At 34.5% G+C, this 14,869-nt stretch overlaps 2 protein-coding genes across 2 annotated transcripts; both read right to left on the bottom strand.

Annotated features, from left to right (window-relative positions):
• Positions 1-38: 38 nt before the first annotated feature.
• LOC131927032 (kelch-like protein 18) lies at positions 39-2,762 on the bottom strand. Its single transcript, XM_059282691.1, has 2 exons — positions 2,744-2,762; positions 39-1,473 (listed from the first exon to the last, which is right to left on the bottom strand). Exon 2 carries the CDS (start codon positions 1,449-1,451, stop codon positions 219-221), a length of 1,233 nt encoding a protein of 410 aa, XP_059138674.1. The 5' UTR covers positions 1,452-1,473; positions 2,744-2,762; the 3' UTR covers positions 39-218.
• A 4,434-nt stretch (positions 2,763-7,196) lies between these two features.
• LOC131927229 (uncharacterized) lies at positions 7,197-13,269 on the bottom strand. The gene is made up of 2 exons (XM_059282993.1): positions 13,226-13,269; positions 7,197-9,588 (listed from the first exon to the last, which is right to left on the bottom strand). Exon 2 carries the CDS (start codon positions 9,567-9,569, stop codon positions 7,977-7,979), a length of 1,593 nt encoding a protein of 530 aa, XP_059138976.1. The 5' UTR covers positions 9,570-9,588; positions 13,226-13,269; the 3' UTR covers positions 7,197-7,976.
• Positions 13,270-14,869: the final 1,600 nt, after the last annotated feature.

Genomic DNA, 14,869 nt, shown 5'->3' with positions numbered 1-14,869 from the left:
TGATTAAACAAAATACCAAAATACCAAAAAACGAATGCATACGTTCAGTGCTTCAATCAAAATCGATAATGTAGTTAAATCAAAACGTTGGCGTAATTGAGACAGGTGGTATTGAATGTAATTGTATTGAATGGCAGCTCTGGTGGTTTCCATATGCTTGTAGTAACAGATCGATTGTTTTAAGATGAGGGTGTGTTTGTTGTTGTTATGTGCACATGTTATATAAAGTCCCCAATGAGTAGGTTAATCGACACTAATAAACATGAATACAAAACTATTAAAGGTATCATAAAGTCTAGGAAATGTTGAGACCTTTCTGAAATAAAATCGCGGAATTCACTAAAACGGTGGATCGTACTTTGATCATGACCATTGGCTTGGCTCTGAAGGGAATCTGGGATTACAGAATCTGATATAGATATTGTTTCTGTTGTTTCATCGGATTCATCCTCGGAGCCTGATTCTGATGAATGTGAAATTGATATGGCGTCTTGAATAATCGTTTCTGATTTTGTGGTACCAAGTTTTGTGATACGTAATTTTATGGGACCAAAACTTGTGGCAGCGATCTTGTTGACAATAGTCCTGGCATATACATTTTCCATGACAAATTTATTCTTCATAAGTTTGGCTAGACACTCGTTGTTTGCTCTCTGGAGAGAAATTAATGCAAGTAATTGACCAAGGTATGATCTTCGAAACGGTAAATCCCCCCTTTCATCAGTTGTAGAGTTCACCTTTCTACATTTTAATTTTAGTGAATCAGTTTCTGTCTCTGGCGAGTGAATCATGCTGGAACATTTTTTCGGCTCATCTGTGAGATAGTCGTCATCTGAACATGTCCATTTTAAAACCGATTGCACCAAAAAATCGGTTCTATAATACTGGTACTTACAGTGATTTAAAATGTATTTAAAATCGTCAAAAGAGAGTTGAACGAAGGCGTCTGATTCTAAAATCTCCTGATAATTATTCACCATAAACAATCTAACTCTATCTATAACATCTAAAGAGTCCAACAGTTGAGCAGTTATAAGTATATCACTGTAGTTTTGTAAATTTACTCTCTCTTTGACAAAGTGTTCACATAATAAAAATAAAAATGTTATCTGCAGTTGGTTTGAAGCATGCCATATGGCAAGGATATTATCGTCATTTAGAACATTTCTCCCTTCATAGATAAAATCCAGTATGAATCCAAATATATCTGGTGATATGCCTTCTATGGTACAACTTGATTCAGATTTTTCTCTCATATCTGTCCTCATGAGAGCCTCAAAGAAACCAGAGCAGGAACTTAGGACAAACTTGTGACAGTTGAACTGGAAGTCGCCAATGTTGACTGTAAAATCAGTAAAATTGTCCTTATTGTCTCGCAAACACGTGAAAACTTGTCTAACTACGCGAAAGTCAAGGCCGCTATTAACAGATATTTGTTTCGATTTAAACATGGCGACTGTGGATGTTAGAATTCTGAAAACAAAAAATAAGAATTTTAAATGTGAAGGAAACAATTAGGCATTATCACGCCAAGATTTTTAAGAGCTAGATTATATATATATATATATATATATATATATATATATATATATATATATATATATATATATATATATATATATATATATATATATATATACATGGAAATCTATTGTTTTAGGTACGTAAAAACGGCCGAGGCTATTTATGTCTGAAAAAGTTGCCTCATCGTTTAAGCTTTAATAAAAGTATATTGTTATATATTTGTGTCGAATATTATAGATAATTGAATAATATACCAAAATCAATGGCTAAATATATCAATATAGGACAGAAATGAACAGCAGTGTTTGCGAGCAAGATTTGCTATATAAAAAGCGGTCATTTGTAAATTAGAGTGGCTTCCCCTGAATCTCTCGCTTTAAGTTTACCAAAAAAAAACTTAAACGAGATGGCTGCTGAAGTAAACGAGCCTTATTGCATCTGATGAAAACATCGCTAGTCTTTATTTTTAACTGAAAAGTTTTAATACAATTGTTTAAAAACAGCTACATGAATGAAACTTTGAAGCATTTTTGTAACTTTTAAAACATAAATCTTCCTTAAAATGTGAAATAATTACTAAAGTTTAATGAAGCACTTTCTTTTCACATTACTAGCCTCGGCCGATTTTACGTACCTAAAGCGACAGATTACCATATATATATATATATATATATATATATATATATATATATATATATATATATATATATACATATATATATATATATATATATATATATATATATATATATATATATATATATATATATATATATATATATATATATATATGTATATATATATATATATATATATATATATATGTATATAGTCTATGTATGTATATTGTCTATTTTAAATGCTAATATATTAGTAAGACACAAACCTAGGAATAGTTGCTGTACTTTACGTCAGTCTAGAACTAAACGCAACCAAACCCGAATCATAGACACAGTCTAAGCCTAACCTAACCCTAATTCTAGCCCTTACAAGACATTTTCCGGGAGATCACACCCGCTTTATCTTGTATAAGCATTTAAAAATTCAATACTATTCCGTGTTGGGTCTATTATCATTAATTTAATGCTTTAGAACTTTAGAATACCATTGATATAAACATTTAAGTCCATGCTTAACCGACACACATTTTTTACTCATATTCTATTAACAAAATGATTTATTCTTTTCTGTGAATATTTGTAATATTTTATACCTGTACCTTCTTTATACAAAGTTTAAAAACAAGTTAAGGGGGCAGATACACCCAGAACATGGTTACCTTACTAAACAATTTACCAAAAAAAAACTATTAGACTTACAGTTGCCAAATTTGGTACCAGTATAGCTTACATAATCTATTATATGGCAAATGTAAGGAAATAAGTTTATCTATGAAGTAAAGATTTTTTTTAAAAATAATTTTAAAATGTAAGTCATCCGCGATATATAAAAAATGACCCCAACTGTAGAACTAATTTAAACCAAAGTATCAAGTACACAGCTGTAACACTTTCAATGCATCTAAAAGACATGTATGGCTATGGTATGAACCAGTCTCATGTTACTAACCATTATGGTTTGTCCATGACACAAATTTGAAAAATGTGCTAAAATTTTGAGAAAACAGCAGAACATAGCCCTACATATCTAAAAAAGTATAACACCTAGGTAAAAGATTTTGGTTCATACCATAGCCACTACATCAGGGAATGTGTGTGCAAAGTTTTATCACAATCGAACAATAATTGTGGAAAATAACTGGAAGACAATTTGCAAACATGTCGTTTTTCGCAAACTTTTCGTATACTAAAAAAAGTTGATTTTCTTCCATGAAAACAGCCAATACACTCCAGCTTAGTAAGGATAGCACTGTTTTTCAGATTCTTTCTCCTCAGCACCTAATTCCTAGTGCTTTCTGACCTGACAAAGAGTCTTGAAAGCCCAAAATGTCTGTTTTTTTGTTTTTTTGTAACATACGACACATCTGCGGTTTTGCAGAATTCCAACAGAGTTATCCTGGATGTTTGTCTATCACCCTCAGCAAACCATCAGAATAGTGTTCCATAACTAAATATAGCTTCTGCCATTGCTATAGAAGTCTCCAATTATTACAGAATGATTCCTTTTCTTTTGGAATTACTTCCCTATCATGTTGCTGAGTGACTCATTCTGGGTTTGGGTGTAGCTATTGAGTCACTTTGCTACCTCCTATGTCTTAGCAAGGACTTCTGCAGACTGGTCTTATAGCTTCAATGACTTCTGTAAGGAGGTAATAATGTGTTCTATATGGTATGACCATTGGCATTGGTGTTTTTACTTTATGCAAGTCCATTATAAGGCAAAAAACTAATCTGACCTTTCCGCGCCTCAGCTTTGCGTCACAAATGCAGTTCATCTGTTCACAATATTTAAAAAAAAAAACCAACAGCTGAGAGGATAAGCTTAGAAACAACCAGATTATCTGTTTCATTTTGTATTATTACAATTAAATATGCATGAACTGGCTAGCCCCTTTCTTTCATTTCTAAGAAACAGTTACATCAATGACACACAAGTGTGATGAAATAGTTTCTCAGAGAATTGCTGTCTATACTAATTTATTATCACATTATCAACATAATTTTCCAGATGGTTGACTTTAATATTTAGTTTTGTTTTATTCAGAATCACCATTGAGAAGTACTTTTCCTATGTATCATTCTATTTAGTAGAATCTTGAGTCTGCATCAATGTATATTATATTTTTTGTTTTGACTTTGTGGGTGTGTCCACCTGGTTACCAAATGTAAACAAACTTTTATTTTTATTTATGTATTTTTATTACTCAGCAAGGTAGTCTGTTTTATTTTAAATAAACATAATCTATGTCTTTTTCTAGTTTCACTAGCTGTAGATTGCATATAACAATCTTTTATACTTAGAAAACTCACTTTCTATATTAGTTTAGTTTTAGTAAATTTTAATACCTCAACCGCGAAATGTGTCATTATTCCAAGTATAAAATAATAAAAATATTAAATAGGAAGTAGATCTATTTTGAAATAGGGAGTAGCTAATTATTCTAATAGTAAAGGGAGTGTTTATTGTTTATATTTATTATTATATCGTTCGTTTCCGAGTGTTGTAAAAGGCTTGCCGTCCGACATTTTCCCCATTTTTTTACATTCTGACGGACTACCCCTACCCACTTCGGAAGCTAATAACTAAAAAACTACTTCACTCAGGTCAAATTAATGCATACAGACGGATAGAGAAATGGATTCTGAATAAAATAACATTCACCATACAACAGTATTCGAAAAAAACGATTTTTCAATAATTCTGGGTGTACCTGCCCCCTTAAATTAAGTATACAGGTGACATTAGTTTTTAGTTTGCCGCCATTGATAACAAAATAGTCACGTTCAACTGCGATTGCACTAAAACAACGAATGCCGAATTTGGGAATCCCCGATGATAGAGTATTATTATATTACGACATTCTTATTAAAACACAGCTAAAAGTGTGTAGAACGTCGAATACGTGCTCACATTGTCATGTAACAAACGGGTCTACAATGACTCAATGACAAACATTTTTTGCTAACTTTGTACAATTTATTTACTGTATGGTAAGCATGCGAAGGCGTGGCCCAACGGTTAAGTGCTGAATTACAAACCAACCTTCAAACCTGATTTGTTGATAACATTTGCATTATAAAACACTAAGATATAACCACACTTACACAGATGGCTAAATCTTTCACATCTTCCTTAAGGACAATCATGTAACAATATGTGGCATTTGTTTTGAAACCACTGCTATTTAGGGTTTAGTCAAACACTACTGCTCTATGGAGTGGAGTCAAACACTACTGCTTTATAGTGTGGAGTCAAACACTACTGCTCTATAGAGTGGAGTCAAACACTACTGCTCTATAGAGTGGAGTCAAACACTACTGCTCTATAGAGTGGAGTCAAACACTACTGCTCTATAGAGTGGAGTCAAACACTACTGCTCTATAGATTGGAGTCAAACACTACTGCTCTATAGAGTGGAGTCAAACACTACTGCTTTATAGTGTGGAGTCAAACACTACTGCTCTATAGAGTGGAGTCAAACACTACTGCTCTTTAGAGTGGAGTCAAACACTACTGCTCTATAGAGTGGAGTCACACTACTGCTTTATAGGTTTTATTTAAACACTACTGCTCTATAGAGTGGAGTCAAACACTACTACTCAATAGGGTTTACTCAATCACTATCGCTATAGAGTGTTAAGTCAAACACTATTGCTATTTAGGAAAACACTACTGCTCTATCGTGAGGAGTATAGTGTTCTATATGTAACGGCGTGGCCTAGTGGTAGAAAGCTAGACTTCTAGCCCCAAAGTCTTAGATTCAAATCCGGGTTCAAATCAGTAGTACGCCCTTGAAACCACCCAGCTCTGATTGGTACCTAACTTACGTTTGGCAAAGTAAAGGCGGCTGGGCATAGTACTGACGACATTATCCTTTCTCAAAAACTTCAAGTTCCTTCGGTCCCCACAAAAGAATTAAACTTCACAGTTGCAATGCAGGAACCCGTGAATCTACAACAATAGACACGTAATATTTCACTGATAGTACAAGACACTGCACATCTCAATACTTGTGGTAGTGAACGACGAATTGTCGTAAGGTCGAAACACTATAGCTCTATATATTTGAGTATAACAAAACTCTCTTAAGTTCTGAGGTTGTTTTTTTTTAAATGAACATTTTAAAGCAGAAACTCAAATATCCAATTCTCAAACAAAACAAAATGTTTATCCAAAAAAAAAGTAATAATTTTTAATTTAGCTTTCAATAACAATATTCCTAAATAACTTGAGGCGTAATGAGACACTTTTTTTCCGTTGAACATGTTATATAGACTTTTCGAGTTTTTTTTTTTATAAAAATAATTTAGACTAAGATTTTGCGCATGTTTCGTATGCTATATACCTACTGCTGTTACTCTATTGGCAATAGTAGGTGACCTTTGCGTATCCGTCGCTAGAAATTCGTCAGCCTGACAGAATTATTTGTGGCGTTACGAATTGTAATTTCATAAGGCCTCAAAAAAAAAACACTTCGGTTGCTGATTACGAACACACTTTGAAGTTTTAAGAATTAAATTAGGAAAACACCTATTTAATTTATTTTATTTTATTTTTGTTTTTTTTTAGAAAACATGAAACTAAAGTTTTGTTATCGAAACTCAGTATAGAATCTGTATGTCTGACTTGAGTTCTGCCAACTTGGATTGATATCTGACTCAAGTTTCGGGGTAACTACGTCGGCTGTGCATAGAACTGGCCATACTGAGCTTCAGAGTCCCAGATGGATTCTACATATGAACGTTGGACCGAACCCGTAGCTACTGATTAGGCCGTTTAATTATGACATAGACAATGACAAACCACGCCCAAATTGTAATGGAATAAACGGCTGCTATAGTCTCGTTTAAATAAGAAAAGCTAAAAAAGTTTTATCAAAAAGTCAGAAATCTAAGAAGGAAATATCTTCAAACCTACTAATTTTCTATGAACACAATAGACTAATTAATACAGTGGTTTATATTAAATGAATCTATGCCCTTCACGATTTGAAAATTTTCGGCATGTTAACAACACAACTAAAAGATCAAACAGTATTTTAAAACTTTGTTACAATGATCACCTTTATTTAATCTTCATGTTATGTTTATATAAAGTAATAAGATAAATTTTTGTAATAATAAAACAATATAAAATGTTTGAGCACCAAGTTTTGAATGTTACAGCATCCACTTTTTGTGGATCGACCTCATGTGTATATACATTCTCAGCATTGACAAATTATATCTGATATTTTCTGATCCATACTAGAATACACTCGATGGTAAAAAGCCCAGTCAAAATGTGCACACTACTTTGTTAATCAACTCGTACTTGTACATTATCCAAATAATTGCTTATTTCAATCAGTGCTGGTGCTTTAAACAAACAAAGGCTATTCTCAATTAAAAGAAAGGCTATTCTTGCTACTAAATGTATTTAATAGCCTATACTGGTAGATTATTACACATTTACGTTTCACAAATACAACGAAACTAAAAGAGAATTAGCTGAATCGACGTAAATGCATAGGTCAAGTGAGTATTTTAAACAGACCTCAGCTCAATTTAGACCCTGAAATATCCGACCTGTCGCTGGTTACATGTGCTCATCAAAAATGCATATGTTAACTTAAACATAAATCAATGTTGCAGTTTTAAAAAAAACAGGAAATAATTAAGTATACTTTTTTTTTAAATGATGAATGCTTCGAGACAATGAGATTGGTGATTAAGAATGTTATAGTTGTGATTTGCAGTTCTTCACAGATCAATTGATTTAAGCCATATAAACCCTTGTTTATGGTTATAAATAGACAGATGTGTTATACATAAGAATGTTAATAGAATAATTTAACAGATTATCAATGTTATTAAAAAGAAACAGAGAAAAGTACAAGTAGATACAAGGAGCAGGAAATACAGAAATCTATAGTTGCTATATCTGCCTAATGGTGTAACTCTTCTAGCCGCGGTTCGATCAAGTCCACCAGCTGAGCTGGACTGGTCTTTTTTCATTTTATCAGATTTAGAAGCAGAGCTGGGTAATATTATTGTCGCGTGACAAAACACATCAGAAAAATTCGATGTTATGTCTTTTGAAATGATTTTGTTTGCATTCATAAATGTGTCTTGATGTGTAAACAATGTTTCCGTGGCACCAAAATTTGTAGCAGCGAACTTGTCTACTAGAGGCTGTGCATTTCTCGTTGCATAAGATTTCGGCGGGTTGTACCGTCTTCTTTTTGTGATGGGGTCAGCGTCATCATCCGAGTCGGATTGTATTAAAAGGGGATGCACTTTCAAGTCTTTGAACATTATTTTGTTGCCTTTTTTGTCAAGAAAAATCTTCTTTTTTTTCATTTTATCAATTCTTGTGGCAGCGACCTTTTTTCCTAGAGGTTGTTCTTTTGTATTAGATCTAGACCAAGAGTTAAGTTGGTTTTTGGTCATAGAGTCTAATTCATCGCTAGAGCTTGATAGTGATAAAAGTGAAGTCACTTTCAAGTCTTTAAAAATCACTTTTTTGCCCTGATGCACATTCTCTTTTTCTGTGGCATCAAATCTTGTAGCAGCGATCTTGTTTACAAGAGCTATGGCATCTAAATCCTCCATGACGAATCGGTTGTTCATTAGCTTAGCCAGGCAGGCATTGCTTGTTTCCTTGAGAGGGACTAATGCAAGTAACTGACCAAGGTATGATCTTCGGAGTGGTAAGTCACCCGTGTCCTTTGTAGTATTGTTTGTATTTCCATCTCGAGGATCGTTTTCCGCCTCAGCTGTGCATGGCGCTGTGATATCTTTATTTGGCTCATTTGTGAGAAGAGAGTCATTTGAAAATGTCCATTTCAAAATGGCCTGCACGACTAAATCGGTTTTAACATACCGATTATTGTCAGTTAAAATGTATTTTAAATCGTCCAAAGAAAGCTCAATGAAGACGCTTGATTCTACAAACTTTGAAAAAATGATCACCATAAATTCTTTTACTCTAGCCATGACGTCACATGAATCCAGCAGCTTAGCATCAGTAAATATTTGCCAGTAGTTTTGTAAATTTACTCTCTCCTTCACGACGTTTTCACATAATGAAACTAAAAATTTGATCTGCAGTTGTTTGGATGCGTGCCACATTTTAAACATGTTTCCTTCATTTAGAGTATGTTTCCCCTTATAGATGACTTCTAGTATAAGGCCAAATATTTCTGGCGAGATGCCCTCTATGGTACAGCTTGATTCAGATTTTTCTCTCATATCTGTTATAAGAGCCTCAAAGAAACCAGAGCAGGAACTTAGGACAAACTTGTGACAGTTGAACTTGGTGTCGCCAACGTTGACGGTAAAGTCTGTGAATTTTCCCATGTTGTTTTGGAAACATTGGAAAACTTCCTTAGCTACGTGAAAGTCGACCCCGTCAAATAGGGACACACAGGTGGAATAATTCATGGCTGTAGATGGTGGTTTTCTGGGGGAAAAATTAAATAAGAATTTAAATATATTCATTGTAGTAAAGATAGATCGGCGTGGTGGAGGCGTTAACGCTCATGGTTGCTTAACCGAAATGTCTCGAGTTTGAACCCTTGGGCAGAATAGGCTCGTTAGCTGGGGACAGCCACTCTTCTAGGAGAGACAACTCCAAAATTAAACAACTGCTGCCTTGTATTTTGTTCTTGGTTGGACAAAGGCTATGGAAGAAAATCCATAAAGAAAAGTAGGCTAAAATCGGAGTCAATTGCATCAATGGCGCATAACCAGTTGACACGTATACATTATTGTGTTGGAGGGGATCTTTTCCAACGCTAAAATCAAGGACGAAGAAGAAGAAAAAAAAATGCGAATTTTGGTTTATTAAACAAATTTTATTTTAGGAACTTAAAGGCAAACTTATTTTTTTTAGAAGTAATACTTTAAGCAGAAGTATTTGAGTCTATCATTTCGTTTAAATTTAACTAGAATTAGAGTTTCTATTAGTACGAGCCGACCCGCGGCGTATCATATGCCGCTATTTAGTTGTTTTATTTCTACATTTCAGTAATTCATAATTTGTGAATCCGACAGTACCAATGCTGCCACTGAAAATATTTGCTTTAAAACACTATCAGTAGGTCGTTAAGAACGATAACCCCCCCCCCCCCCCCCCACCAGTGATAGCAGCCTCCTCTTAGTTACCTCCCGTAAGTTTAAAATCGTTTCAAACTATATTATCTGTCCCTAATAGCCGTCACTAAACTCGGCTCTACGATTGTAAACATTTAGCGTGAACCACAGATCACCAGACCATGTGGGGATGGGGGTTGTAACGATATGCCTAGAGAGGAAGAGAGGGGACTGCTAGGCGCGCTTACAGCTTGGTTTTTTCTAGCGGTTCCAAGAAGAGAATTATATAGATAGCTATATTATATTAGCTTATCTATGTGTGATATTTAGTAAAAATGAGCAAAACTATTCGCATGATAGCTGTGTCTATATTAAACCTGTAATTATATAAGCTGGAGTTTCGTGTTTAGGAATTGTGGACAACAAAGAAAGATTTTTGTTCTAGGAGTTGGATCGTAGGTTTTGCTATGTTGCACACTAGAATTATTTCTTTTCTAGAATATCATTATTATCTACTCGACGTTTTGATATCCCGTCTTTTTTGCTTTTCTAGTCGCAGTAATATTTTGAAACCACATATAAGGTTGTGTAGATCCGCAGCTACTTGAGACATACATCTACTGTGAGCTTGGTTATTCGATCGCTTCAGTGAAGTCAAATATAAAGTCCTGAGCGTATTTTGGCGATTCCCCGGATTTAGATGTAATGCATATGTATCTTTTAATTTAAGATAATCACTTTGACTTAGATGTAATGCATATTTATCTTTGTATTTTTGTTAATTACCTTGACTTAAATGTAATGCATATGTATCTATGTGTATTTGGTAATCACCTTGACGTAAATGTAATGCATATGTATCTAAGTGTATTTGGTAATCACCTTAACGTAAATGTAATGCATATGTATCTAAGTGTATTTGGTAATCACCTTAACGTAAATGTAATGCATATGTATCTAAGTGTATTTGGTAATCACCTTAACGTAAATGTAATGCATATGTATCTAAGTGTATTTGGTAATCACCTTAACGTAAATGTAATGCATATGTATCTATGTGTATTTAGTAATCACCTTGACGTAAATGTAACGCATATCTATCTTAGTATTTTCATTATTTGTTGTTGTTGGGTCTGATGAACTAACTCAGGCGTACTTTTACTTTTACGACATTCATTTTGCCTGTTTTGTCAACGGTCATTTTGCCTGTTTTGTCAACGATCATTTTGCCTGTTTTGTCAACGGTCATTTTGTCTGTTTTGTCAAAGGTCATTTTGCCTGTTTTGACAATGATTATTTTGCCTGTTTTGTCAACGGTCATTTTGCCTGTTTTGTCAACGATCATTTTGCCTGTTTTGTCAACGGTCATTTTGTCTGTTTTGTCAAAGGTCATTTTGCCTGTTTTGTCAATTATCATTTTGCCTGTTTTGTCAATGATCATTTTGCCTGTTTTGTCAATGATCATTTTGCCTGTTTTATCAACGGTCATTTTGCCTGTTTTGTCAATTATCATATTTGCATGTTTTCTCAACTATCATTTTGCCTGTTTTCTCAACTATCATTTTGCCTGTTTTGTCAACAGTCATTTTGCCTGTTTTGTCAACGATCATTTTGCCTGTTTTGTCAACGGTCATTTTGCCTGTTTTGTCAACTATCATTTTGCCTGTTTTGTCAACGGTCAATTTGCCTGTTTTGTCAACGGTCATTTTGCCTGTTTTGTCAACGATCATTTTGCCTGTTTTGTCAACGGTCATTTTGTCTGTTTTGTCAACGATCATTTTGCCTGTTTTGTCAACGGTCATTTTGCCAGTTTTGTTAACGATCATTTTGCCTGTTTTGTCAACGGCCATTTTGCCTGTTTTGTCAAAGATCATTTTGCCTGTTTTGTCAATGATTATTTTGCCTGTTTTGTCAACGGTCATTTTGTCTGTTTTGTCAAAGGTCATTTTGCCTGTTTTGTCAAAGGTCATTTAGCCTGTTTTGTCAATTATCATTTTGCCTGTTTTGTCAATGATCATTTTGCCTGTTTTGTCAATGATCATTTTGCCTGTTTTGTCAACGATCATTTTGTCTGTTTTGTCAACGGTCATTTTGCCAGTTTTGTCAACGATCATTTTGCCTGTTTTTTCAACGGTAATTTTGCCTGTTTTGTCAAAGATCATTTTGCCTGTTTTGTCAATGATTATTTTGCCTGTTTTGTCAACGATCATTTTTCCTGTTTTGTCACTGTTGATTTTGCCTGTTTTGTCAACGATCATTTTGCCTGTTTTGTCAATGATCATTTTGCCTGTTTTGTCAATGATCATTTTGCCTGTTTTGTCAACGATCATTTTGCCTGTTTTATCAACGATCATTTTGCCTGTTTTGTCAATGATCATTTTGTCTGTTTTGTCAACGATCACTTTGCCTGTTTTGTCAATGATCATTTTGCCTGTTTTGTAAACGATCATTTTGCCTGTTTTGTCAACGGTCATTTTGCCACTTTTGTCAATGATCATTTTGCCTGTTTTGTAAACGATCATTTTGCCTGTTTTGTAAGCGATCATTTTGCCTGTTTTGTAAACGATCATTTTGCCTGTTTTGTCTCAATTTAATTTGGCATTTTTCTCTGAGTCGTTTTTCGGTTCATGTATCTACTTTCCTTTCATAGTGTACCGACATCGCTGATAAATATATATATTTAATTTTCGCAACTTTTCGCGCCGTTGTTATCAAAATCCCCTTTACAGCGTCACTGATTTTCGCCATTATGCTTCTATTTCCAGCAGTTCTTTTAGCAAATATGTTGTTAGTATTTGTTAGCCAATGTTAGCTAGTGTGTATTGGTCGTTTGTTAGATTTTGTTATGAAATACACAACCTGTTTACTGTATACCCATATCCGTAAAAGGCATTTAAATTAAAATCTTACTGTGCCGAATGGAAATATTTTACTGTTCTACCTTTAGAATACAAATCTAAGAAGGTTAACTAATATAATTTTATAGATTCTAAAAAAAACATTACCTTTTAGTTTGCCGTCAGCAATAACAACAGTTGTGTTCAACTATGATCGCACCAACACTTACAAAACCAAGCCTAGACGCATTGGGAATTCCCGACGCTAGGGTATTACCTTGTTACAAACTTCTTCAAGCGCAGCTCATTATGATTGTGTAGAGTAGAAATATTGGCTTGCTGTGGGGTGTGTAGCGAACAAACATAACTACAATAACTAAACCATATCCTTTTGCTAAAATGGTCCAATATTTACCGTATAGTACAGCAAACTAAACACAGCTGAATAGGAATAACAAAACTGAACTCACTAGGTAGACACAGTGTTTCTTCCAGACTTTTTTCTCCGGGGGGGCACTTGAAATTTTCGGGGGGGGGAGGGGGTGGGGGGCGGTAGACTTTATTCGGAGGGGCGGACACTGTTACATTTTTATTTTTCTGTATAAATTATATAAATTTCATTTCGTTCGGGGGGGGGGGGGGGAGGCGGTAGAATTTTTTCGATGGGGCAAAGCCCCCCCCCCCCCCGAACAGATGCCTGGAAGAAACTGGGTAGACACAAGATAACTTACCTTTAATACGGGTGTAAGAAACTCTACACCAGGAGACATGCGATGGTGCACTGATCTTAGAAGAGACTGTCAATCTCTAGAGTTTTCATAGACTATGCTAATCGTCTTAAGGTCAAAGGTTATCTCTGTCTTGTCCAACCTCACTTCAAAAAACTTACATCGCCTTATTGAGCGTCTGATCTAACATTACCTAACATAAACTGTAGATACGTAAATTCACCTAAACTTTCCAAAACTTTCTTATCACTTTCCTAGGTGAACCTAACCTCTCTTCACCTACCCAATTCTACCACACCCTGTACGTTCACCAATAATATCTATCTATATATATATATATATATATATATATATATATATATATATATATATATATATATATATATATATATATATATAATTCTCTTCTTGGAGACGCTAGAAAACAAGCTGTGAGCGCGCTCCCTACCAACCCACCCCTACATGGTCTGGTGAGCTGTGGTTCACGCTAAATGTTTACATTCGTGGAGCCGGGTTTAGTGACAGCTATTATGGGCAGATAATTTAGTTAGAAACGATTTTAAACTTAGGGGAGGTAACTAAGAGGAGGCTGCTTTCACGGGGGGGGGGGGGGTGTAGGGTAGTGGTTGGGGTTGGGGTTGGGGGAAATGAGGGTGGGTGTAGTATCGTCCTTAACGACCTACTGATAGTGTTTTAAAGCAAATATTTTCAGTGGCAGCATAGGTAGGCCTACTGTCGAATTCACAAATTATGAATTACTGAAAAGTAGAAAATAAAACAATTAAATAGCGGCGTATGATATGCCGCGGGTCGGCTCGTAAGTAAATAAATTGGAATTTGAATATTTCTATTTTTTGTTAAATTGCATCTTCAAAGAGTTCTTTATTTAAATTTACTAATATAAGGAGGTAATTATGTTATTGTTTGGACACAATGCTAGCTCGACTGTAACAGAAAGATCATAGAGTTAAAAATTAAAACGACACCAATTTTAAATAAGTCTTCACAAAAACTTCCTTCAGGCCTAAGGTGTCCATTAACGTTAGCATTTGAAAACACGAAGATCAAATCCTACAAATTCGAA

The sequence above is a fragment of the Physella acuta genome, unplaced genomic scaffold, assembly GCF_028476545.2.
Source record: "Physella acuta isolate Inbredline_101_S28 unplaced genomic scaffold, ASM2847654v3 ptg000087l, whole genome shotgun sequence".
Taxonomy (NCBI): domain Eukaryota; kingdom Metazoa; phylum Mollusca; class Gastropoda; family Physidae; genus Physella; species Physella acuta.
Note: the sequence above shows the minus strand (reverse complement) of the source record. Positions and strands in the feature narration are given on the sequence as shown.

Bases quoted from the DNA above. Each gene is read 5' to 3' on its own strand.
- LOC131927032 (XM_059282691.1), bottom strand. From the start codon at position 1,451: ATGTTTAAATCGAAACAAATATCTGTTAATAGCGGCCTTGACTTTCGC.
- LOC131927229 (XM_059282993.1), bottom strand. From the start codon at position 9,569: ATGAATTATTCCACCTGTGTGTCCCTATTTGACGGGGTCGACTTTCAC.